The sequence below is a fragment of the Pristiophorus japonicus genome, chromosome 5 (assembly GCF_044704955.1).
Source record: "Pristiophorus japonicus isolate sPriJap1 chromosome 5, sPriJap1.hap1, whole genome shotgun sequence".
Taxonomy (NCBI): domain Eukaryota; kingdom Metazoa; phylum Chordata; class Chondrichthyes; family Pristiophoridae; genus Pristiophorus; species Pristiophorus japonicus.
This window is the reverse complement of record NC_091981.1, coordinates 24,801,838-24,827,786: the sequence shown is the minus strand read 5'-3', so window position 1 is coordinate 24,827,786 and position 25,949 is coordinate 24,801,838. Positions and strand designations below refer to the sequence as shown.

At 44.6% G+C, this 25,949-nt stretch overlaps 1 protein-coding gene across 3 annotated transcripts; it reads right to left on the bottom strand.

The window, feature by feature from the left end:
* Nucleotides 1-4,847: 4,847 nt before the first annotated feature.
* LOC139264258 (interferon-induced protein with tetratricopeptide repeats 5-like) lies at nt 4,848-25,558 on the bottom strand. Of its 3 annotated transcripts, none has more exons than XM_070880428.1 (4): nt 25,516-25,558; nt 15,267-15,443; nt 11,565-11,701; nt 4,848-7,019 (listed from the first exon to the last, which is right to left on the bottom strand). In XM_070880428.1, the coding sequence occupies exons 3-4, from the start codon at nt 11,567-11,569 to the stop codon at nt 5,567-5,569; spliced, it is 1,458 nt and encodes a 485-aa protein (XP_070736529.1). In that variant the 5' UTR covers nt 11,570-11,701; nt 15,267-15,443; nt 25,516-25,558; the 3' UTR covers nt 4,848-5,566. The 3 variants fall into 3 exon arrangements, with proteins under 3 accessions (XP_070736529.1, XP_070736528.1, XP_070736530.1); XM_070880427.1 differs by having other exon boundaries at nt 11,565-11,689; XM_070880429.1 differs by lacking the exon at nt 25,516-25,558 and adding an exon at nt 25,115-25,179 and having other exon boundaries at nt 11,565-11,689.
* Nucleotides 25,559-25,949: the final 391 nt, after the last annotated feature.

Sequence of the window (25,949 nt, the reverse complement as noted above, 5' to 3'; positions counted from 1 at the left end):
TTACACTCAATCGTCATATGGATACACCCCAACATCCTATTTGCTCCAGTTATCACTGCACGGCATTGCTCGTGTACCTTTAAGGATGTATGCACGAGAATGCCCAAATCTCTTTCTATCTCCACCATCTTTAATATCTTTCCCTGGAGAGTGTATGAATGTTGAGCATTTGCCCTGCCCACATGCATAACACTGCACTTATCTAAGGCAACATTTTCCAGTCTTGAGCCCAATCTTCCAACACATTAAGATCTGCCTGAATCAGACGAGCCTCTTCTACAGTTCTAGCAGTCACACAGATCTTGGTATCATCTGCAAGTATGTAAATTGTGTCGCCAACCGCTGAATCCAGATCATTCATAAAAATAGTAAAAAGCAACGGTCCCAACACCGATCCTTGCGGGACACCATTGGTGACCGGCCTCCAAACAAATCCAAATCCATCTATAACTATTATTTGCCTGCGTCCTGCCAGTCAGTTCTGAATTCAACTCAATATATTTCCACTAATACCAGAGGCTCCGAACTTATAGAGAAGCCTCTTATGCGGTACCTTGTCAAAAGCTTTTTGGAAATCTAAGTAGACAATGTCTACTGGGCTTCCCTCCTCCACCAACTTCGTAACTTTTTCAAAAATTACAATTAGATTTGTGAGACATGACCTCTTTTTTATGAAGCCATGTTGGGTGTTCCTAATATGTCCCTCTCTATCCAAGTATTGATATATTGCATCACTTATGATTCTTTCACGCATCTTGCCTATACTAATGTTAAACTACCTGGACCACACTTCCTCCCACCCTGCATCCTGTAAGGACTCCATTTCATTCTCCCAGTTTCTCCGTCTCCATCGCATCTGCTCTGACGACGCCACCTTTCACACTAGTGCCTCTGACATGTCTTCCTTTTTCCTCAACAGAGGATTTCCCCCCACACCGTGGTTAACATGGCCCTCGACCGTGTCTGTTCCATTTCGCACACCTCTGATCTCACCCATTCCCCTCCCTCTCAGAACCATGACAGGGTTCCCTTGTCCTCATCTTTCACCTCACCAGCCTTCATGTTCAACAGATCATCCTCTGGCATTTCTGCCACCTCCAGTGTGATCCCACCACCAATCACATCTTCCCCTCCACTCCCGTCTCAGCATTCCGAAGTGACCGCTCCGCCCGCGGCCACTCTGGTCCATTCTGCAGTCAACCGCAGCACCCCCTCCCCTTCCCACGGTACCTTTCCGTGCAAGCAGAGGAGATGCAACGCCTGACCTTTTACCTCTTCCCTTCCCACTATCCAGGGTCCCAAATACTCCTTCCAGATGAAACAGCGATTTACTTATACTTCTTTCAATGTAGTATACTGTATTTGCTGCTCACAATGTGGTCTGCTCTACATTGGGGAGACCAAGCGTCGATTGGGTGAACACTTTGCGGAACACCTCCGTTCAGTCCGCAAGGGTGACCCTGAGCTTCTAAGCGCCTGTCACTTTAATTCCCCACTCCATTCCCACTCTGACCTCTCCGTGCTCGGTCTCCTACAATGTTCCAGTGAAGCTCAATGCAAGTTTGAGGAACAGCACCTCATCTTTCATAGAGTGCATAAGGGTTCCTTGACCAGTATGTAATGGAACCAGCCAATGGGCAGGCTCTCTTGGATCTGGTCCTGTGTAATGAGACAGGATTAATAAACAATCTCCTAGTAAAGGAACCACTTGGAATGAGTGATCATAGCATGGTTGAATTTCAAATTCTGATGGAGAGTGAGAAAGTTGGATCTCAAACCAGCGTACTAAGCTTAAATATAGGAGACGATGAAGTTATGAGGGCAGAGTTGGCTAAAGTGGACTGGGAAAATAGATTAAAGTGTAGGACGGTTGATCAACAATGGATTACATTTAAGGAGATATTTCACAACTATTAAGAAAAATATATTCCAGTGAGGAGAAAAGGGTGTAAAAGAAAAGATAGCCATCCATGACTAACTAATTAAATAAAGGACGGTATCCAATTAAAAACAAGGGCATGCATTTGTGTTCTGTGTTGCTGGAAATGTTGACCATTTTATTGATGTCAATGTTATAAATGTGTTGTGGGATGAGGTGGGGGTGGAGTGTAGTTTTGACAGTTATACTTAAGATTTCACACAAATGGTCAGATTAAATGTTTTTTATTCAACATAACCTTGTTGCGCATTGTCTCAGATAGCTGCATTGTTACACACTGGTGATTCCTTAACATGAAAGGGTATAATTACATTTAACTTGAATCAACTTAAACTTTAACTGGCACCTAGGTGATGTCCACCATTGATGTCTGAGCTGCACACACAGTAGTGTGTCAGCTTTGTAAATAATTGCAACATTCTGTCAGGCAAAGCACTCATTTATAAGCTGCTGACATAAGAATCTTGCAGCTATTTTAGCCACCATAGGCCCTTTCCTGCGCTCTGGAGGGGGGCGTGAGCACAGTTGCATCGTCAGCCTGATTGTCTGGCCCGAGGTCAGCGTCCACCTCCTCTCCTGAGGTGGACCGTCAGTCCCTTTTGGCAATTCTTGTCCCCTCCTGATAGCCAAGTTGTGCAGCATGGAGCACACGATCATGAATTGAGCTGCCTGCTCAGGGTGGTATTGTAGCTCACCTCCTGAGTGGTCCAGGCATCTAAAGCGCTGCTTGAGCACACCAATGGTTTTCTCGACAATATTGCATGTGGCTCTGTGGCTCTAATTGTACCGCTTCTCGGCTTCTGTGTGGGTGTCATGCAGGGGGATCAACAGCCAGGTGGCGAGGCCATATCCTTTGTCACCAAGCATGCAGCATTGACCTTGTGGCTGACTGGTAAACATGTCAGATACAGCGCTCTCATTCAGGATGTGAGCATCATGGATGCTGCCTGGAAATTTGGCATTCACTGCCATAATTATCTGGTTGTGGTCGACAACGAATTGCACCTTCAGGGAGTGAAATCCTTTTTGGTTCTGAAAAACCTCTATATCCTGAAAAGGTGCCCGCATGGCGATGTGTGTACAGTCTATTGCTCCCTACACCTTGGGGAATTTAGTAATTCGGTAGAATCCTAGAGCCCTCTCAGTCTGAGCCTCCGTGGTCATAGGGAAGCTGATAATGTCCATCCTGCATGCCTACAGCATTTCAGTGACCTGTCTAATGCAGCAATGTGTGGCTTGCTAAGATACAGCGCAAATGTCGACAGCGGAGGCCTGAAAGGAACCCGACGCGTAGAACGACAGTACCACGGTCACCTTGACCTTGAAGGACAGTGCGGTCCTGATGGTGCTGGAAGGCTGCAGATCTCCCCTGATGAGCAGACATATTTCACTGATAACCTCTTTGTGGAAGCGCAGTCTCCGAAGGCAGGTGTTCTCGGATAAGTTGAGGTAAGACCTCTTCTCCCTGTAAGTGTGGTGAGTGTATGATCTTGTCTTCCTCATCAGTCTGGCACGTCTTACATTGGGCATATAATGCTATCGAATATACCTTCTGCCATTTCTAGCCTGCAGCATCTGCGGTGTCATCAAGACAAGCTGAGAAATGGCTGACCCCATTCCAGTAACTATTAGTATAATACCGATTGTTCACAAGCAATAAGACACCTAAAGTAGATTCCAATCATCCACAGTATGATAAGATGTTTGTTTAGATGTTCATATAAATTAAAAGAACTCCAGAGTACATCCAAACTCCCCAGAAGTTGAAGCAGCCTTTTAAATGGAGCGACCTGTGATTTACAAAATGGGGTCCTTACCGCTGTGATTACTTCATGTCAGTTCAATTTTTTCACAGCAATTTTTTCAGCGAGCGAGATTTTGGCCAATATGTGTGCAAGGTGCTGAAAGTCACGCTCGCCGATATTGTGGGCATTATACCTCATTTCAGCATTAAAATGGACGTTAAGTGGGTGGTATGCATGCAAAAATAACGGAAAGTCTAGCCCTCAATCTTTAATTATATTCAAGATAGATGTAGCTAAATTTTTGGGAACAAAGCAAATTAAGGGATATGGGGATAGTGCGGGAAGGTGGAGTTGAGGTAGTAGATCAGCCATGATTTTGTTGAATGGCGGAGCAGGCTCGAAGGGCCAAATGGTCTACTCCTGCTCCTATTTCTTTTGTTCTTATGTCTTCAGGGCTCTCCAATTTAGTCCCTCAGCTGTCTGTGTAACATCTCCAATGTCTTAAAAAATTAGTTTCCAACATTGCACAGAGCTGAAACAATACCTTCACAGAAGGGCTGAACCCTTCAGGGGCTGCTTTACCAATAAGTCTAAATATGATGTGAGGCGTCTGCAGCCTCTCCCAATGTTAGGTTCTCCCATTGTCCCATTCCTCTGGACCTTCCCAACCATTCCTTCCTAACCTTTCTCTAATAGCACTATGGCTACAGCTAGCAGTGCAAGGGCCATGTTTCACTCCACAATCAACAGCTGTGTTAAAGGCTGGTCTGAATGTTCCTTACAGAGCTGGTACAGTTCACCATCACAAAGTATGGACTATGAGTGACACTTACTGTCAGCATTAGCACAGATCAATAACACAAATATCATTTTAGTTACAGTTTCTTTTTATTGGTTATTTTAACACAGTCTCTGATATTACAGCAAATTAATAATTCTGGTTGGAAAATCTATATCTGCAACTATTAAGCTTTATTGATTTTAGCCATTTAAATCTATTATTATATCCTTTAGCCATAAGTCACCCGATGGAAATTAACTGCTTCCATTGAAGGGGCTAGAAATCAGGGAGCTGCGGGCGGCTCGTTACAGGGAGAGAGAGAAAATAATCCTTCTTCACGCGTGATACCGGCCATCCTGTGTAAAGCAGAGAAATCGGTGGGGACTGTACTCACAAATATCGATGCATTTACAAACAAAAGGCCGCTTCGACTGAAAGTATTAACAGTGTATATTAAATAATATAAGTTGGATGAGTATCCTGCCAAACTTGTTCATAGATGAGAGAGCATCACAGCATCTTTCAAACACTGGGATAGAGCCTCTGCTAATTTGCCCTCGTTTTATCAGTACAATCCAGGTGAAATCTGCCGAACCAGCACAAAAGATCACGGGAACTCGAGCAAGATTTACATCAAGCGTAAATCAAGTATTCCGTGATCTTTAACGCTGGTTTAAAAATCTACAAAACTGGCCCCGCCCACAGATCGAAATAACGAGGATGGCGAGTTTCTGCCAATTGCGCCCGTTTGAGGAGGGTTTTCAAATTGAGCTCATTTTCTTAGGCCCCTGGGCACTAGTAGGCATGATTTAAAAGTTTTACAAATTATTATATTTAATTTACTTACAAACTGACTAGTGTACAACAATGAAACTAATAAATGGTTCAGTATATCTACCTTTAAGTCATTTTCAGTCATTTAAAATCAGGTTTCCCGCAGGTGAAAGGCTGGTTCATTAAAGATTTTATGTCTGTGAGTATGCAAATGCATTCTAGCGGAAACTTGAACTGTAACCTATCTAGCGTAATTTACAACTAAGTTCCCAATTGCGCCAAAGCAGAAACTCCACCCAATGTGTTTAGTTTTAGCTGGGTTAGTCATCATTGACTGATAGAAAGGCGTAATTTACAAAGAGCACTTAGATATTCTTCATTGCCACAATCAAACTCCAAGGCCTTTTCAAAGCATTCAATAGCTTTGCACTTCTTCCCATCCTGCTGGTGCAGTAACCCAAGAACACCAAAGGCCTTGCTGTTTCTGGGATTCCTGTCAATTTGTTTTGTTGCAATCTTTCTCAAGTTTTCATGACACAATTGCCAAGCTTTTGTGTCACGTTGAAATTTAAGTCCTTCCAGAAAATAGTTGATGGCATTTGATTCCGATCTTTTCTGGTGCAGTTCAAATAACCCAATCTGCAAATATACTGACTGCTTATCAGGATGATTATCTTCTAATTGCAGGAAATCGCTGTAGATCTTCTCTGCTTTGAGATATTCCCCATTTAATGAACAGATTTTTGCAAAATCTAATCGTGCAAAAATAAATGATGGCTTCTGCTCAAATGCCTTTTCAAAATGGTACTTGCATTGATTGATCAATTCAGCTTTCTGTTGAAAAGCAGGATTGCGAGGGTCTTTGCTGCCTGGATGTTTGATCAACTGATATACTTTGTTTCTGTAACACAGACCTACTTGGTGGTGTAAGAAGGAAGAGTGTGGGATAATTTTTAATGCTTTCTTCAACAGCTCCATAGCTTTTTCCACATCTCCTTCTTTTCTCAGAAATCTTGCTGCATAACGAGTTACATATGGAAGATCAGGGGACTTCTGCAATGCTTGTTCAACTAATTGCAGTGCTTTCTCCTTTTGTTTGGACTCTTGCAGTTTTAGAGCCAACAGCACCATGGCGACAGAGTCATCTGGATCAAGTTCCAGCACACGTCGCAACTGCTTCACTGATTGACTGGGTTCACCATTCTCTGAGATACCAGGACCTCCTTCCAGACGAAACAGAACAGTCGCATAGCCAACATTCCATTCAGTATCATCAGGATCTTCCTCCAGAGCTTTCTCAAAACATTCCTTTGCCTCTTCATAGTATTGAGCAGCAGAACTCAACAGTGACCAACCCTTCTCCCCGTATACTTCAGGTATCAGCGCTGTATACCGAGAGCCATCAGTCAATTGTTTACAGATCCTCTCCAGCTTGTCGAGGTAGGACTGGGCCTCTGTCAGTTGGCCCATGTGATAATATACCCAGGCATAGTTTCCATAGGTGATGATGCTTCTTCTTTTAAATTCATGTTCATGATTTTCCCTCAGAATTTTTTCAGCTTCATTTAAGTTTTGAATTGCCTCTTCACAGTTGCCTTGCAGACAGTTTACAAAAGCGAGGTGGTTGTAAGACATGGCCTGATATTTCACACCAGCCTGTATTAAATTGTGTAATCTATACTTCATGTCCTCCAAGTCAATACTGTCTTTCTGTGGGGCCCACGTGAATTGACATTGAAGCTCGCCGAGTTTCGCTTTCAAACAATCGTTCAGTGTGTTGCTGTAAGAGAACAAAATAATCAAAGCCCATCTTATAGAAACATAGAAATTAGGTGCAGGAGTAGGCCATTCGGCCCTTCGAGCCTGCACTGCCATTCAATGAGTTCATGGCTAAACATGCAACTTCAGTACCCCATCCCTGCTTTCTTGCCATACCCCTTGATCCCCCTAGTAGTAAGGACTACATCTAACTCCTTTTTGAATATATTTAGTGAATTGGCCTCAACAACTTTCTATGGTAGAGAATTCCACAGGTTCACCACTCTCTGGGTGAAGAAGTTTCTCCTCATCTCGGTCCTAAATGGCTTACCGCTTATCCTTAGACTGTGTCCCTGTTCTGGACTTCCCCAACATTGGGAACATTCTTCCTGCATCTAACCTGTCGAAATCCGTCAGAATTTTAAACGTTTCTATGAGATCCCCTCTCATTTTTCTGAACTCCAGTGAATACAAGCCCAGTTGATGCAGTCTTTCTTGATATGTCAGTCCCGCCTTCCCGGGAATCAGTCTGGTGAACCTTCGCTGCACTCCCTCAATAGCAAGAATGTCCTTCCTCAAGTTAGGAGACCAAAACTGTACACAACACTCCAGGTCTGGCCTCACCAAGGCCCTGTACAACTGTAGTAACACCTCTCTGCCCCTGTACTCAAATCCCCTCGCTATGAAGGCCAACATGCCATTTGCTTTCTTAACCGCCTGATGTACCTGCATGCCAACCTTCAATGACTGATGTACCATGACACCCAGGTCTCATTGCACCTCCCCTTTTCCTAATCTGTCACCATTCAGATAATAGTCTGTCTCTCTGTTTTTACCACCAAAGTGGACAACCTCACATTTATCCACATTATACTTCATCTGCCATGCATTTGCCCACTCACCTAACCTATCCAAGTCACTCTGCAGCCTCATAGCATTCGCCTCGCGCTCACACTGCCATCCAACTTAGTGTCATCCACAAATTTGGAGATACTACATTTAATCCCCTCGTCTAAATCATTAATGTACAATGTAAACAGCTGGGGCACCAGCACAGAACCTTGCGGTACCCCATTAGTCACTGCCTGCCATTCTGAAAAGTACCCATTTACTCCTACTCTTTGCTTCCTGTCTGACAACCAGTTCTCAATCCACGTCCACACTACCCCCAATCCCATGTGCTTTAACTTTGCACATTAATCTCTTGTGTGGGACCTTGTCGAAAGCCTTCTGGAAGTCCAAATACACCACATCAAGTGGTTCTCCTTTGTCCACTCTACTGGAAACAACCTCAAAAAATTCCAGAAGATTTGTCAAGCATGATTTCCCTTTCACAAATCCATGCTGACTTGGACCTATCATGTCACCTCTTTCCAAATGCGCTGCTATGACATCCTTAATAATTGATTCCATCATTTTACCCACTACTGAGGTCAGGCTGACCGGTCTATAATTCCCTGTTTTCTCTCTCCCTCCTTTTTTAAAAAGTGGGGTTACATTGGCTACCCTCCACTCCATAGGAACTGATCCAGAATCTGTGGAATGTTGGAAAATGACTGTCAATGCATCCGCTATGTGTATCTAACTTACATTTATAGCTCATATATAATCAATGTAGCAATGCTGGTAAAGTCACAATAGCAGAACAGATGTGCAGGTCAGTGCACGTGGGCACAGAACACCTCCCTGCAGCCTGACTGCCTGGTTTCGCTCAGTTTGGGGGAAACCTCTAGAAATCCCGTAAGGGTCCTGGAGGCAACATAAAATGAACAATTGGCTCATGAGTGTCAGCAGAAATCCACGATTATCCCTTAATATGAACATAGGTCGGAACATAGGAACATGTTCCACCATTCACTTTATCATGGCTGATCTGTATCACAACTCCATCTACCCACCCTGGTTCTGTAACTCTTAATACCCTTGCCTAACAAAATTCTATCATCACAGTTTTGACATATTTAATTGGCCTAACCGCAACAACTTATTGGGGGAGAGAGTTCCAGATTTCCACTACCCTTTGTGTGAAGAAGTGTTGTCTGACATCACCCCTGACTGGCTGAGTTCTAACTTCAAGCTGATGCCCCCTTGTTCTGGTCTCCCCCATCAGAGGAAATTGTTTTACTCTACCTACCCAATCAAATGCTTCAATCATCTTAAACACCTTAATTAGGTCACCCCTTAATCTTCTATATCTGGGGGAATACAAGCCGAGTCTATGTGAGCTGTCCTCATGATATAACCATTTTAGCCCTGGTAAAATTCTAATGAATCTGCACTGCACCCTCCGCAGGAGCAATATATCCTTTCTGAGGTGAGGTGCCCAGAACTCAATGCATTACTCCAGATGTAGTTTAACCAGAGCTTTATACAACATTAATATAACGCCTATCCTTTGTATTCCAGCCCCATTGAGATCAAGACAAACAATCCATTCACCCCTTTCATTATTTACTGTACCTGTTCACTAGATTTAATGATTTCTGTACATGGTCCCCTAAATCTCTTTGCTCCTCCGCAGTTCCAGGCTTGTCACATTTGGAAAATATTCCGATATTTCTTGGCTCCAAAGTGGATGAGCACACATTTCCCCACACTGAACTCCATCTGCTAGTTTTTCGTAATCATTTCATTTATCAATGTGCCTTTGCAACTGTCTAATCCCATCTGTATTATTTACTGTGCCACATAACTTAGTGTAAGATTCAGCGAAAATATCGACAGCAAAAACTTAAAGTTCTGGACATTGCTTGGACACATTTTCTGTTACTGCAGAGAGCAGACAACATTAACTTGGGGCAGGTCCAAACCCTTCCCCTGAGTGCTCATAGACCCAGGGACAGATCCCAAACCCTTCCCGAGTGCTCTCAGATTCAGCGACAGATCCCAAACCCTTTCCCCGAGTGCTCACAGACCCAGGGACAGATCCCAAACCCTTCCCCCGAGCACTCACATGAAAGTTGACTGATTCTGTTTTCATAAACCAGCGGCACACTGACAATGATACATGTTTATTGTTATAAAACAGCACATCCTTTGAGTAACCATTAGCAACACACTTCGAGATTGCTGATTGTGTCTTTTATAAAATGCACAATCTATTTGTACAGTAGCAATGCATGCAACTAATAACCCTACACTGCCACCCTCTGGAACCTATTGCATGCACCAGTCCCAGCTCTCACAGAGAGGGAGGGAATACAGGGAGTGGAGAGAGACAGAGAGAGAGTAATTCCACCGTCACCAGTCTCCTGCTGTGAGAAATGTTCTATTTTCATTGCAGCAGTCACAGGGAGGCAGGTTTAGGAAGGAGTTTGCCCTGAGGCAGCTGCCTTGCTGTAAACATGTTTCAGCTATAAACAGATAGGTCCAGCTCCACTCATTTCAGTGGGTTTGAAATCAATGGCTTTGATATTAACCCCTCACACCTGGGAGAGGGTCACGGAGAAGTCAAACAGTCAAATACGTGAAACGTAGCCCTAACCCAACATGCATGGGATCTCGCAGTCGGCTGCAAGTAAATGCATCAGGCAGGTGATTGATGGGTTGTTTGTCAGTGCTGGAGGCATATAAACTTCCCCTGTGATGACAATAGCCAGAATCAGCGGGCACTCGGATTCACATCTTTGGCTGGCTTCCCACAGGGGCAGGCTGGCATCGACTGCACACACGTGGCAATCCGAGCACCCCACAGATTAACCAGGAGTATTTGTCAACCGCAAGGGATTCCATTACATCAATGTTTAGCAGGTATGTAACCACAAAAAAAGGTTCATGCAGGTCTGCGCCAGATTCCCTGGGAGGTGCTATCATGCTGCGGCAGCCCAGAATCCTCAACATGTTCAGACCTGGAACCAGCCTTAAGGGCGAGGTGACAAAGGATATCCCCCTCAAACCTGCCTGATGATATCTCTGAGGAGCGTTACATCAGGAGCCATTTGTCAACCTGATGTGTTATTGAGCAAGCCATTGCTATGCTCAAGTTGCGCTTCAGGTATCTGGACAGGTCTGGAGGCGCCCTTCAGTACTCACCAATGAGGGTCTCCAGCATAATCGTGGTGAGCTGCATTCTGCACAACACAGCACAGCAGCGAGAACTAAAGGTGAAGAGGAACAAGCCGCTCAGCACACCTCATCAGATGAGGATTCCAATGACATCCAGGGACGCCTGATTAAACCTGGGTGCAGTCTTTGTCCTCCTTCCTTCCATAACTCTGCCTGCACTCCTTCCAGCCCAATGTAGCTAACTGCAAACCTCCTCCTCCACTGCCTCTGTGAACTGGCCCTGTCAGTGGTCGAGGTGAAATCGCATCATGCAGGTCAGTGTCACGCCCGCTCACGTGCATTAGGGACACGAAAGCCGGAAGTAAAATGATAAAGAGGAATCCCCATTGAATAGGATATTTGCACACGTTCCACGATGTTGTGCTTTGGTCGCCCGCCATCGCCCCTCCCTCACCCGCACTCTGATCCCGTCTCTGCGTTAATATCGTGGTCAATGTCACTGTTATTTCCTTAAAATGTCAGTACATCTAATAATGTTGTGTAAAGCAAAGTGATTACTGACCTCATGATGGTGATCTGGATTTCACTTGTACTTCAGTCAGCAGATCAGCCGAAACACTGTGCAATGTTTGTCTTCCTGAATATTTTTATAGCCACTGGGATCACCTGATTTTGAGGAATTGGTTCCTGAAAGTGAAACTGGAAAGTGAAACTGACCAAGTCTGAGATTAGCCATCCAGTGGTTAGTTCCTCCCTTCCCCTCCCCCGCTCCGTGACCTCACCGGCTGTTGCTCAGTGGAACCTCTGGCTCGGTGATGTCACTTGATCACCGCAGCCGAGAGCAGCGACCACGTGGAGGTTTGGGGAGAGGGAGACTGAGGAATGGGGGCTCAGGGGGAGGGAGACTGGTGAATGGGGGCTCCGGGAGAGGGAGACTGAGGAATGGGGGCTCGGGGAGAGGGAGAGTGGGAAATGGGGGCTCAGGGAGAGGGAGAGTGGGGAATGGGGGCTCGGGCAGACGGAGACTGAGGAATGGGGGCTCGGGGAGACGGAGACTGAGGAATGGGGGAGAGGGAGACTGGGGAATGGGGGCTCGGGGAGACGGAGACTGAGGAATGGGGGCGTGAGAGAGTGGGAGACTGGGAATGGGGGAGAGGGAGACTGTGGAATGGGGGCTCGGGGAGACGGAGACTGAGGAATGGGGGCTCGGGGAGAGGGAGAGTGGGGAATGGGGGCTCGGGGAGAGGGAGAGTGGGGAATGGGGGTTTGGAGAGAGGGAGACTAGGAATGGGGGAGAGGGAAACTGGGGAATGGGGGCTCGGGGAGAGGGAGACTGGGAATGGAGGAGAGGGAGACTGGGGAATGGGGGTTTGGGGAGAGGGAGAGTGGGGAATGGGGGCTCGGGGGGAGAGAGACTGGGAAATGGGGGAGAGGGAAACTGGGGAATGGGGGAGAGGGAGACTGGGGAATGGGGGAGAGGGGAGAGGGGAGAGGGGGAATGGGGGCTCAGAAAGAAAGGGAGTCCAGGTGAGGCCTCACCAAGGCCCTGTATAGCTGCAGTAAGACCTCCCTGCTCCTATACTCAAATCCCCTAGCTATGACGGCCAACATACCATTTGCCTTCTTCACCGCCTGCTGTACCTGCATGCCAACTTTCAATGGCTGATGTACCATGAAACCCAGGTCTCGTTGCACCTCCACTTTTCCTAATCTGCCGCCATTCAGATAAAATTCTGCCTTCGTGTTTTTCCCCCAAAGTGGATAACCTCACATTTATCCACATTATACTGCATCTGCCATGCATTTGCCCACTCACCTAACCTGTCCAAGTCAGCCTGCAGACTCTTAGCATCCTCCTCACAGCTCATACCACCACCCAGCTTAGTGTCATCTGCAAACTTAGAGATATTACACTCAATTCCTTCATCTAAATCATTGATGTGTATTGTAAAGAGCTGGGGTTCCAGCACTGAGCCCTGCGGCACCCCACAACAAGATTGCTAATTGGTCCTTTCTCATTACACATCACCCAGTCTAGGATGGCCAGCCCTCTAGTTGGCTCCTCGACATATTGGTCTTGAAAACCATCCCTCATACACTCCAGGAAATCCTCCTCCACCGTATTGCAACAGTTAGATTAGCCCAATCTATATGTAGATTAAAGTCACCCATGTAAACTGCTGTACCTTTATTGCACGCATGTCTAATTTCTTGTTTGATGCTGTCCCCAACCACACTACTACTGTTTGGTGGTCTGTACACAACTCCCACTAGCGTTTTCTGCCCTTTGGTATTCAGCAGCTCCACCCATACAGATTCCACATCATCCAAGCTAATGTCCTTCCTTTCTATTGTGTTAATTTGCTCTTTAATCAGCAACGCTACCCCACTTACTTTTCCTTTCTGTCTATCCTTCTTGAATGTTGAATACCCCTGGATGTTGAGTTCCCAGCCTTGGTTACCCTGGAGCCATGTCTCCATGATGCCAATTATATCATATTCATTAATTGCTGCCTGAGCAGTTAATTCATCCATTTTATTACGAATACTCCTCGCATTGAGGCACAGAGCCTTCAGACTTGTCTTTTTAACACACTTTGCCCCTTTAGAATTTTGCTGTAATGTGGCCCTTTTTGATTTTTGCCTTGGGTTTCTCTGCACTTCACTTTTACTTTTCTTCTTTCTATCTTTTGCTTCTGCCCCTATTCTACTTCCCTCTGTCTCCCTGCATAGGTTCCCATCCCTCATTTATTGAGACCGAGCACATGGAGCGGTTTAGAAATGTTGGTACTGAGCTGAGTTTAGGACAATGTGACCTGTGAGAAGTGCCCCAAACACTCAGCTCACTGCCCTTTGCGCAATCTCTCGGTTTGGTTCCGGTTGGTCTGTGCCGACCGGGTTTGACATGTGAAGACCAAGTACAGATCAGCTCAGACTGAGGTTCGCAGTTCAGAATTGTCACCTTCACACAGAACCGGAGTCCAAACCAGATTCCAAGGAGATAGAGAGAGAGATCGGGCCTGTTATAAGTGGCATCAACTGGAGAGACTGACCTCACCTGGTGCAGTGCAGGGGGGTTCTGGCGATGGTTTCAGGGTGAGTATCAGTGAGTTAAAGTATTACTGCTAGTTACACGTAGGATATTGAGACATGATACCTATTACTATTAGATGCATATAAACTATCAATGAGTTTATGGGCTAGAACCTCCACTTTTGTGCTTATCGCCCAAAAATGGGCATTATTTCCGGCGTGGGCGTTAAAAAAGGGTTTTCAGATCAACGGCTCATCGCCCTTTCTCAAAACACCTAGTTTACAGTTTTGAAAATGGGCACTACCGCGAGCGATATCAAATGGGCAGTAGCGTTAAAGTTTTTTGACCTACTGCCGTAAAGTGTGGCCGCCCTTAACAACAGCATGGCAACGCACGATTCCCGCGATTCAGGAGGTCAAGGGTCATGATGACATGTGCAGAAGAGGAGACAGAGTGAGAGGGAGCTCAGAGGCACTGTAAGTGTGTATGGCTGTAGTGTTGGACAGTCTAATGGGACTCAAGGTAGACAAGTCCCCTGGTCCTGATGAAATGCATCCCAGGGTATGAAAAGAGATGGCGGAAGTTATAGCAGATGCATTCGTTATAATCTACCAAATAATGGTAGAGAAGCTACAGGCTCCATCATTATCACTATTATCACTATCACTGTTGTTATAAATGCCCTTTATACTAAAGAAAATATAAAATATAAATTATAAATATACATATAAATATAAATATAAATGTGAGTGGATCTATCAGTAAACGACCCTTAAATAACTCACAAATGATAAGCCCCTTGTGTAAGCTGCCTCCTCACTTCCTCCAATGTTCAAAATGGCGTCCGTAGTGTTGAGTTCTGTGAGGAAGGCCAGTTAATAGCAGCTTTTCTCCAGTGATATTTTCAGTGAGCGATAAGCCGGGCGATGTGTGGGCGATGTGCTGAAAGTTGCGCTGGGCGATGCGGGCGATCACCTCAACGATGTGACAGGAAAGTTGGGCCAGCAATTTTCCGGCGCTGTTCTGGCCCAACTTTCCACTTTTTAATCAAAATGGGCGATAGCCTGCCATTTTGGGCGATATATGGGCACTAGCCCAGCGATCTGAAGTGGAAGGTCGAGCCCATAAGTCCATGCTTCTGGCAAACTGATATTATCAAACAAAATGCACACACAAGACAGTTAAAAAAAATTCAGCTACATCTTTTACTCAGAGTAATTTTATACATACCTTTGCCATTTGAGATGCAGTATTATTTTTTGCTCCAAGATAAACCATGGCCAACGCACTGGAGATGCTGAATGGAGAAAAAAAGATGTTGCCAGCTTGATTTTTTTCAACCAGCTTTCTGAATAGGTCAAGGGTGAAATGGCAATTTGCTTTGCTCAGGTCCTCCATTGGTTAAAACTGCAGGAAAAATGAATATAAAACAAATATCCAAAATGATTTTGGTACAATAAGGTTCTCAAGAAAGTTAATGAATTACCAGGGTTTGCAACTGAACAGAGAAATTGGCTTATGAAGAATCGCAAACTGAGTGTTGGTCTGCAGTGAAACATTTACAATCTTCTCTGTAGAATTGGTCTCAAGTTATTTAATCTCTACATGTCTAAGATTCAAATATTATTGTTTCTCATTAACCAACGTGCTGAAACAACCTCGGTTGATTGATGAACATCAGTGAAACAAAGACTTCGGTCTCAAGGCATCTCTAGCAAAACCAAGATATGTACAATATTTGGAAAAATTATAAAACAAAGGGAAATGGTAAGGCCTCAGCACAGCTCCCTGGAGAAAGTTGTCTGATATATATTGCATCACGAAAACTGTCTATTTCCATCTCTGTAACACCGCCTGACTGCCCCTCTGCCTAAGCCCACCTGCTGCTGAAACCTTCATTCATTCCTTTGTTACTTCTACACTTGACTATTCGAACACACTCCTGGCCGGCCTCCCTCGTTCTACCCTTCGTAAACTTGGAGTCTCCAAAACTCTGCTGCTCACGTCTTAACTCACACCAAGTTCTGTTCACCCATCACATTGGCTCCCAGTTAAGCAACACCTTGATTTTAAAATTCTCATCCTTCTTTTCAAATCCCCCCATGACCTCACCCCTCCCTATTTCTAAATTTCTTCAGCCTTACTGCCCTCCAATATATCTGCGCTCCTCCAATTCTGCCCTATTGAGCAGCCCGATTTTAATTGCTCCTCCATTGGCAGCCGTGCCTTCAGCTGCTAAGGCCCTAAGCTCCGGAATTCCTTCCTTCAACTTCTCTTTCCTCCTTTAAGACGCTTCTTAAAACCTGCCTCTTTAACCAATCTTTTGGTCATCTGCCATATTTTATTGTGGCTCGGTGTCAAATGTATCTGTTTTGTCTTGTAACACTGCTGTGAAGCACCTTTCGATGTTTTACTATGTTAAAGGCTCTATATAAATAAAAGTTATTAATAATAATTGGCAGCCTTTTGCTACTCATTGCTCTTCCACGCTGCAACACTCACACATATGGATCGATATAGCCGAGATAGCAATTGACAAAGCTCATCCAGTCAGGAAGATTAGTGCAGCCCCTGGAACAGAAGCCCTAGGAGCCATTCAGCCCCTCAAGCCTGATTAATTATTTGATTAGATCATGGCTGAATTTGTGACACCGAGTTTGTTGGGTTTAACTTCTGCAGGTAGCTTATGACTCTAGGTCATCGAACAGATTGCTGAACTTACACAACCATACAGGCCTCATCCTTAACAGATTCTGTTTCATTGTCTAAAAACATCTTGACAGTCAGCCACCTTCCATTATCCATGTCTCTATCCTCATTTAATCTGAAATACTGTCTTGCACAGCTGGTAAATTAAGCCATTTAAAATGTTTAAGGGCTAGACTTTCCCAGAGAGCCCCTCAACACCCGACTGCCCAGCCAGAAAAACCACTAATGTTTGGTAAGTAATGCTGGTGAAAATTTTCACTTTTAAGTTAAAACTAATTGAAACTAATCACCCGGCGAGAAAATGGGTCTTGCACCATTATTCTCATTGGTTTTCTCGGCGGTTAAGGGGAAACTAAGTAAAACGGGCGTTTGTCTGGTGTGCTCCAGATATGTCATCTTGAGGCTAGGGGCTAGATTTTCCATTATTTTTGCATGCATACCGCCCACTTAACATCAATTTTAACGGTGGAATGAGGTGCAATACCCATATATCGCCCACTTAGCCACAAAATGGAAACTGATGCCCATTTCTCGGTCACTTATCGCCGAGTGTTACTTTCCGCATGTGCGTACCGCTGAAAAAAATACTACGGGGCGCAATCATCAGAATGGGCGATCCCAACGCACAGAATATCACCCAGCATTACTTTCGGCACGTAATTAACACCGAGATTTAATAATACTGACCGCCCACTGTTTTTTGTCATAAAGACCACATTTGCCAAAACTAACGCCCAGTATATCGCCCATCCCTACTGTCTGCATCTCGTACACATTTCACCGATAATATCGCTCACCGAAAAAAATGCTGCTCAAAAGTTGAACTAACCGGAACTACTCACAGCGGTATGGACGCCATGTTCTAAATCGCAGGTCGCATCATTTAAAAGGCTGCTCTGCTTCAACCTTGGGGAAGTTCAGATGTACTCTGGAGGTGTTTGGAGGTGTTGTGAACATCTGAACAAACATCTTTTCATACTGTGGATGATTGGAATTTACTAGGTGTCTTAGTAGGGGCATTATTCTTTGTGAACAATCGGTGGAAAACACATAGCTGTTGGAATGGTGCCTGCCATTTCTCACTCTCTCTTGATGACGACTCACATGCTGCAGACGCGAGATGGCAGAAGGTACACTCGGCAGCATCATGTGGCCAATGCAAGACGTGACAGACTGATGAGGAGGATCAGACGTTACACCCCCCGCAAGTACAGGGTGAAGCAGTCTTACCTCAACTTGTGCAACACTACCTGCCTTAGGAGACTGCGCTTCCACAAAGTGGTTATCAGTGAGGTATGCCAGCTCATAAGGGAGATGGTGGCATCATAGCTGCAAGACTCTGATGTCAGGAGCTCATAAATGAGCGCTTTGCTTGAAATAACGTTGGTGGTATTTACAAAGCTGAAACACTGCTGGGTGTGCAGGTCATACATCCATGGTGTGCATTACCTTGGTGACAGTTAAAGTTTAAGTTGATTGAAGTTAAGTGTAATTATACCCTTTCATATTAAGGAATCACCAGTGTGTCTACAGTGCAGCTAGCTGAGCCAATGCGCAACAAGGTTATGTTAAATAAAAAACATTTACTCTGACCATTTGTCTGAAATGATAAGTATATCTGTAAAAACCAGCCCACCCCACCCCCGCCCCAGCCCACAACAAATTTGTCACATTTACATCATTACAATGGTCCCCATTTCCCACAATATAGAACACAAATGCAAACCAACAAGGTAGTCCCCTCGCCCCTTGCACCGATCCTCCCCCCAAAATAGCAGCAGCAACCTAAAAATATGCCCCAGACAACACCTGCGGCCATGCACCTCACTTTCCTTCCCCCCCACCCCGCCCCTGCTGCTTCTCTCCCCACCTCTATCCCTTCCCCTCCTGCCTCCAAGCTGCCTGGCCGAGGAGCTCCTCAGATGCTGCTTCATTGGGGCGAGGGGGATGACGGCCGAACCGCTGCTTCGACAGATACATGAGAGGATGGTCCCAAGGTGGGAATGTGCTCCTAGCTAGAAGCAAGATGTTGCTCCTGGCTCTCATGGCAATGGGGGTGCAGCATCTTGGGGTGCAGTGCCGCGCTCTAGGATCACTGGGAGCCCTCTGCCACCAGCGTTCCTGGTTAACAGCTCCAGGGCCTCCTCCATCCCTTCCATGTTATGTATTATTTGTTGGACAAAAACTCAGTGCCAGCTATGTTCTTGGTACTTAGTTGGCTTTTTGCTGCTGGTGAATCTCCCTTGTGCCTCCCACAACAGCTAAACAAGCACACACCACACCCACTCACCGTTTCAGTCCCTCTCTGCTCCCTCTCTCTCTGTCTCCTCTTCTGCGTATGCAAGGATGACCCCTGACCTCCTGAATCACGGGAAATGAGCGTTGCCATGCCGTTGCTAAGGACGGTGACACTTTACAGCAGAAGGTCAGAGAAATTTAACGCTAACGCCCATTTCAAATCGCTCGCGATAACGTCCAATTTTTAAAATGGAGACTAAGGGCTTTGAAAATGGGCGACAAGCGGCGACCTGAAAACCCATTTTTACGACCCATGCCAGAAATAACACTCATTTTTGGTCGATCTGCACAAAAGTGTAAAATCTAGCCCTCGGGGTTCTAAAGGCTACGTGCAGAAGTGTGCATCACTTTCTTAGACTAACTGTCTTCACCCATGTTGCATCATTTTATCCTGCATTTTATCCTACCCATAATGCTTGCAGCAGCCATTTTGCCTTGCGTTCATAGAACAAACTACAAAGGCAAATATATATTCCTCAACATACACTGATAGTTTAAATGAGCTTTCCATCACTACTTTCAAATATTTGTCCTTGTGCACAAACTATTATAGGGATAGATGTATTGACAGATCACAAGATAATTCCGGATGAGAAGACCATTTGACCCACATTAGTTCATCCATCCACAGGTGCTCTACAATCCTCCCATTTCATTATAGAATTCTTTCTTAAATGCAACCTGGGTTTTCACCTGTACGACTCCATCTGGAAATCTAAACCAAGTGTTGCTCACTATGTTAAAAAGAACGTCCTGATATCAGTCCTAAAGTTATCTTTTACGAATTGGAACCTTTGTCTCCTTGTTTTACTCCCACATTTACCTTTTCCACAACATTTACTATTTCTTTTGACTCTGTAATATTACCTCTCAGACTCCTCCTTTCCAGACTGGTCTTTTTTCATATCTCAGACCACAGCAACCAAGGATCAGTCTCATTGATCTTCTCTCTGCTGCCTCCAGCACTAGAAGCTCTCAATTGTATCTTGGTGACCAGAATTGAACATAATACTTGAAATGTGATCTAACCAGAGCAGTTATGGTTTGATCATTGACTTCCTCTGATTTATATTCAACTGTTTTGGTGATGTAGTTCTACATTCTAGTAGCTCTGTTGATTACTTATATATGTTTAGTATTGAGTCTACCAAGATATCTCGGTCTCTTTTTACATCAGTCTTAGCTATTTCAGTGCCATTCATGAGGTACCAGTGTTGCATAGAATTTTACAGCACAGAAACAGGACATTCAGACCAACTGGTCTATGCTCCACATGAGTCTCATCCTACCCTACTTCATCTCACCCCGTCAATATATCCTTCTATTTGTTTATATATGCTAGTGCTGTTGGGGAGGAGTTAAACTAATGTGGCAGGGGGATGGGAACCAATGCAGGGAGACAGAGGGAAACAAAAAGGAGACAAAAGCAAAAGACAGAAAGGAGATGAGTAAAAGTGGAGGGCAGAGAAACCCAAGGCAAAAAACAAAAAGGGCCACTGAATGTAAAGGGGCTGCAGGAGGGGTCAAAACTAAAAATCATGGATTAAAAACTAGTATTAAAACACTCTACCTAAACGCACGCAGCATTCGAAATAAAGTAAATGAGTTGACGGCACAAATCATTACAAATGGGTATGATTTGGTGGCCATTACAGAAACGTGGTTGCAGGGTGGCCAAGACTGGGACAGGGGTATCTGACGATTCGGAAAGATAGACAAGAAGGGAAAGGAGGTGGGGTAGCTCTGTTAATAAAGGATGATATCAGGGCAGTTGTGAGAGACGATATTGGCTCTAATGGACACAATGTTGAATCATTGTGGGTGGAGATTAGAGATAGTAAGGGGGAAAAGTCACTGGTGGGCTTGGTTTATAGGCCCCCAAATAATAACTTCACGGTGGGGCGGGCAATAATCAAGGAAATAATGGAGGCATGTGAAAAAGAAACGGCAGTAATTATGGGGGATTTTAACCTACATATCGATTGGTCAAATCAAATCGCACGGGGTAGCCTGGAGGAGGAATTCATAGAATGCATACGGGATTGTTTCTTAGAACAGTATGTTACAGAACCTACAAGGGAGCAAGCTATCTTAGATCTGGTCCTGTTTAATGAGACAGGAATAATAAACGATCTCCTAGTAAAAGATCCTCTCGGAATGAGTGATCACAGTGTGGTTGAATTAGTAACACAGATTGAGGGTGAGGAAGTAGTGTCTCAAACGAGCATACTATGCTTAAACAAAGGGGACTACAGTGGGATGAGGGCAGAGTTGGCTAAAGTAGACTGGAAACACAGACTAAACGGTGGCACAATTGAGGAACAGTGGAGGACTTTTAAGGAGCTCTTTCATAGTGCTCAACAAAAATATATTCCAATGAAAAAGAAGGGCGGTAAGAGAAGGGATAACCAGCCGTGGATAACCAGGGAAATTAAGGAGAGCATCAAATTAAAAACCAATGCGTATAAGGTGGCCAAGGTTAGTGGGAAAATAGAAGATTGGGAAAACTTTAAACGACAACAAAGAATGACTAAGAAAGCAATAAAGAAAGGAAAGATAGATTACGAAGGTAAACTTGCGCAAAACATAAAAACGGATAGTAAAAGCTTTTACAGATATATAAAACGGAAAAGAGTGACTAAAGTAAATGTTGGTCCCTTAGAAGATGAGAAGGGGGATTTAATAATGGGAAATGTGGAAATGGCTGAGACCCCAAACAATTATTTTGCTTCGGTCTTCACAGTGGAAGACACAGAAACCATGCCAGAAATTGCTGGTCACAGGAATGTGGGAAGGGAGGACCTGGAGACAATCACTATCACTAGGGGGGGTAGTGCTGGACAGGCTAATGGGACTCAAGGTAGACAAGTCCCCTGGTCCTGATGAAATGCAGCCCAGGGTATGAAAAGAGATGGCGGAAGTTATAGCAGATGCATTCGTTATAATCTACCAAAATTCTCTGGACTCTGGGGAGGTACCAGCGGATTGGAAAGCAGCTAATGTAACGCATCTGTTTAAAAAAGGGGGCAGACAAAAGGCAGGTAACTATAGGCCGGTTAGTTTAACATCTGTAGTGGGGAAAATGCTTGAAACTATCATTAAGGAAGAAATAGCGGGACATCTAGATAGGAATAGTGCAATCAAGCAGACGCAGCATGGATTCATGAAGGGGAAATCATGTTTAACTAATTTACTGGAATTCTTTGAGGATATAACGAGCATGGTGGATAGAGGTGTACCGATGGATGTGGTGTATTTAGATTTTCAAAAGGCATTCGATAAGGTGCCACACAAAAGGTTACTGCAGAAGATAAAGGTACGCGGGGTCAGTGGAAATGTATTAGCATGGATAGAGAATTGGCTGGCGAACAGAAAGCAGAGAGTCGGGATAAATGGGTCCTTTTCGGGTTGGAAATCGGTGGTTAGTGGTGTGCCACAGGGATCGGTGCTGGGACCACAATTGTTTACAATATACATAGATGACCTGGAAGAGGGGACAGAGTGTAGTGTAACAAAATTTGCAGATGACACAAAGATTAGTGGGAAAGCGGGTTGTGTAGAGGACACAGAGAGGCTGCAAAGAGATTTAGATAGGTTAAGCGAATGGGCTAAGGTTTGGCAGATGGAATACAATGTCGGAAAGTGTGAGGTCATCCACCTTGGGAAAAAAAACAAAAAAAGGGAATACTATTTGAATGGGCAGAAATTACAACATGCTGCGGTGCAGAGGGACCTGGGGGTCCTTGTGCGTGAATCCCAAAAAGTTAGTTTGCAGGTGCAGCAGGTAATCAGGAAGGCGAATGGAATGTTGGCCTTCATTGCGAGAGGGATGGAATACAAAAGCAGGGAGGTCCTTCTGCAACTGTATAGGGTATTGGTGAGGCCGCATCTGGAGTACTGCGTGCAGTTTTGGTCGCCTTACTTAAGGAAGGATATACTGGCTTTGGAGGGGGTACAGAGACGATTCACTAGGTTGATTCCGGAGATGAGGGGGTTACCTTCTGATGATAGATTGAGTAGACTGGGTCTTTACTCGTTGGAGTTCAGAAGGATGAGGGGTGATCTTATAGAAACATTTAAAATAATGAAAGGGATAGACAAGATGGAGGCAGAGAGGTTGTTTCCACTGGTCGGGGAGACTAGAACTAGGGGGCACAGCCTCAAAATACGGGGGAGCCAATTTAAAACCGAGTTGAGAAGGAATTTCTTCTCCCAGAGGGTTGTGAATCTGTGGAATTCTCTGCCCAAGGAAGCAGTTGAGACTAGCTCATTGAATGTATTCAAGTCACAGATAGATAGATTTTTAACTAATAAGGGAATTAAGGGTTATGGGGAGCGGGCGGGTAAGTGGAGCTGAGTCCACGGCCAGATCAGCCATGATCTTTTTGAATGGCGGAGCAGGCTCGAGGGGCTCGATGGCCTACTCCTGTTCCTAATTCTTATGTTCTTATTTATCTTACATTTAATTATCAAGCTTCCCCTTGAATGCTATTCACCTCAACCACTCCCTGTGGTAGCATGTTCCACATTCTCACCACACTCTGAATAAACAAGTTACGCCTGAATTCCTTATTAGTGACTATTTTATAATTATGTCTGTTAGTTTTATACTCCCCGCAAGTGGAAACATCTTCAGTACATTTACCATATAAAACTGCTTCATAATTTGAAAGACTTCTGTCAGGTCACCCCTCAGTTTCCTATTTTCTAGACAAAGGAGCCCCAGTCTTTCCAGATAGTTGTGCACACTCAGTTCTGGTATCATTCTTGTGAATCTTTTTCCCACCGTCTCCACTGTTTTTCTATACTGAAAAAAATATATGTGGATACGAGAACTGTGCAAAACACATCAAGTTTGGTTTAACCCAGGTTCTATATACATTTAACATGACTTCTCTGCTTTTGAATTATATTCCAGCTGTTTCGACTCATCAACCTGTTTATTATCCATTTCTAGGATTTATAATGAATTCCCACAGCATTGAGTTTGATTTACAAACTTTACATGAGGGACTTTATGAGGTGCCTTTTGGAAGTCTAAGTACAGCATAGCATAATACTTTACAAAGTGCAATTGAGATGGTTCATCCTCAAAGAGGACAAATAGGTTCTTTGAGGTGGGATCGTCCCCTTCTGAATCCGGAGCCTACTGTTCTCTCGGATAATGTGAGACAGATGCTCCAGATATTGATTCCTGCTGATTTGATTCCAGTATTTTACACTGAATAAAAATTGTAGTTGCCTGTGTCCGTTTTATCCCCTTTTCTGAACATGGGCACCACACTGACCTGCTTTCAATCTACTGGTGTCTCTCCCCAGTGTCCAGCAAATCACTTATAATGGTGGCCGGTGCCTCATATCTCCTCCTCAGGCTCTTTCAGCACTTTGGGCATATACCATAGACCCCAGTGAGTTATTCATTGGGAGCCTTTTCAGCTTGTCTAGGACTTCATCTCATTCATATCAAAGAGTCGTTAGTGTTACTTTGCTTCACTCTGGAGTGCGCATGTTTCTCAGACCCTCCCATGGGAATACTTGCAGGAAGTAATCACACAATATTGACAATCCTCCGTTATGGTTCTGCTTACATGTTTTATACCTCTTCCCTGACTGTCCTCTTACTGTTTGTTTGTTAATCAATGTTGGGACGGGTTTGTTCAGCCTGAGCTTTAGGATCAGTGTGTCTTGATCCTGCACTTTCAGCATTACACCTTTAAAGGTATTCCAGTTGTCCTCCACTGAAATGTTGTTGAACATTCTCCACCATTCCATAGGCAGTAATTTTCCCCTTATTTCATTGAATTGATCCTTCGTAAAGTTATACACCAAGCTGCTGGTCTTGAATATATCTCACTCCTAGTTCATGTCAAACTTTACCCACTATAGGTGATGGCCCCCAGGTGTGCTATAACTGATCTGGATCCTGTGCGAATACCAATTCAAGGCTCGCACATTTACCAACTCTGAATGGAAAGAACTCAGGTATTTCTATTTGGTTGATTGACGTCTTCCATTAAATTAACCTTCCTGTTCTTGCATATCTTCCCTATTTCTTAATCGAGCAATCTGACCTTTTTACGTTCGTCTGGGTTTCTGTATTATACCCTCGTGTTGGCTCGGATACAACGCTTGAGAGCTCCACCCAGAGTGGATCATTCTGTAGTTTTCCCCCAGCCACAGGATTGACTTTAGTTACTGTCCAGGTATCTCTGACATATTGGTCTATCCCATAGCGGAAATGAACAGCCCGATCACAACTCCGAAAGCGGAACCATGTGTATTTCACTCTCCCCGGTAGCGCTTGTTCACAGTACAGTACAAGAGAGAAAGGACAGATTGCACATGGGGGGAGTGGACGGTGTTTATCCGCTGCACTAAAAGGGAATTGATCATGAAGTTAGCGAAGGTTTGCAGCGCTGACACGGAAATGTCGTGTCACTAAAACCCCTGGCAGAGATATAAAGACACTTACCTTATGCGCTGCTATCGTTCAGCATCCAACACTTCCTCTCACTGTCTTCACTTTGCTCTGTGCGTCACCTGTGTGGCGCCTTTTAACCCGGAGCAGCCGCCCCTCCACCCCCGGATTGACAGGACTGCTCTGTTATCCATCACAGCGGAGCCGGTCCTCTTACTGGGAACACAAGGCGTTTCCTCTTTTTTTAAAGTTGATGCGGAATTAAAACTTGCAGAGCTTGTGAGAAGTGTACATGCAAAATTAGAAAACTACCAAAAGCTGGCACAGCCCCAAACCTGTAACCCCCTGAATCCAGCCTGTGACAGGTGGTTACACTCAGTGTGTAGTAGGGTAGGAGTAGACCACGAGAACAAAAGTAATTTGCCTTGCTCTGGTCCTCCATTATTTAAAACTTCAAGAAAAATGAATACAAAACATAGATGTTCAGA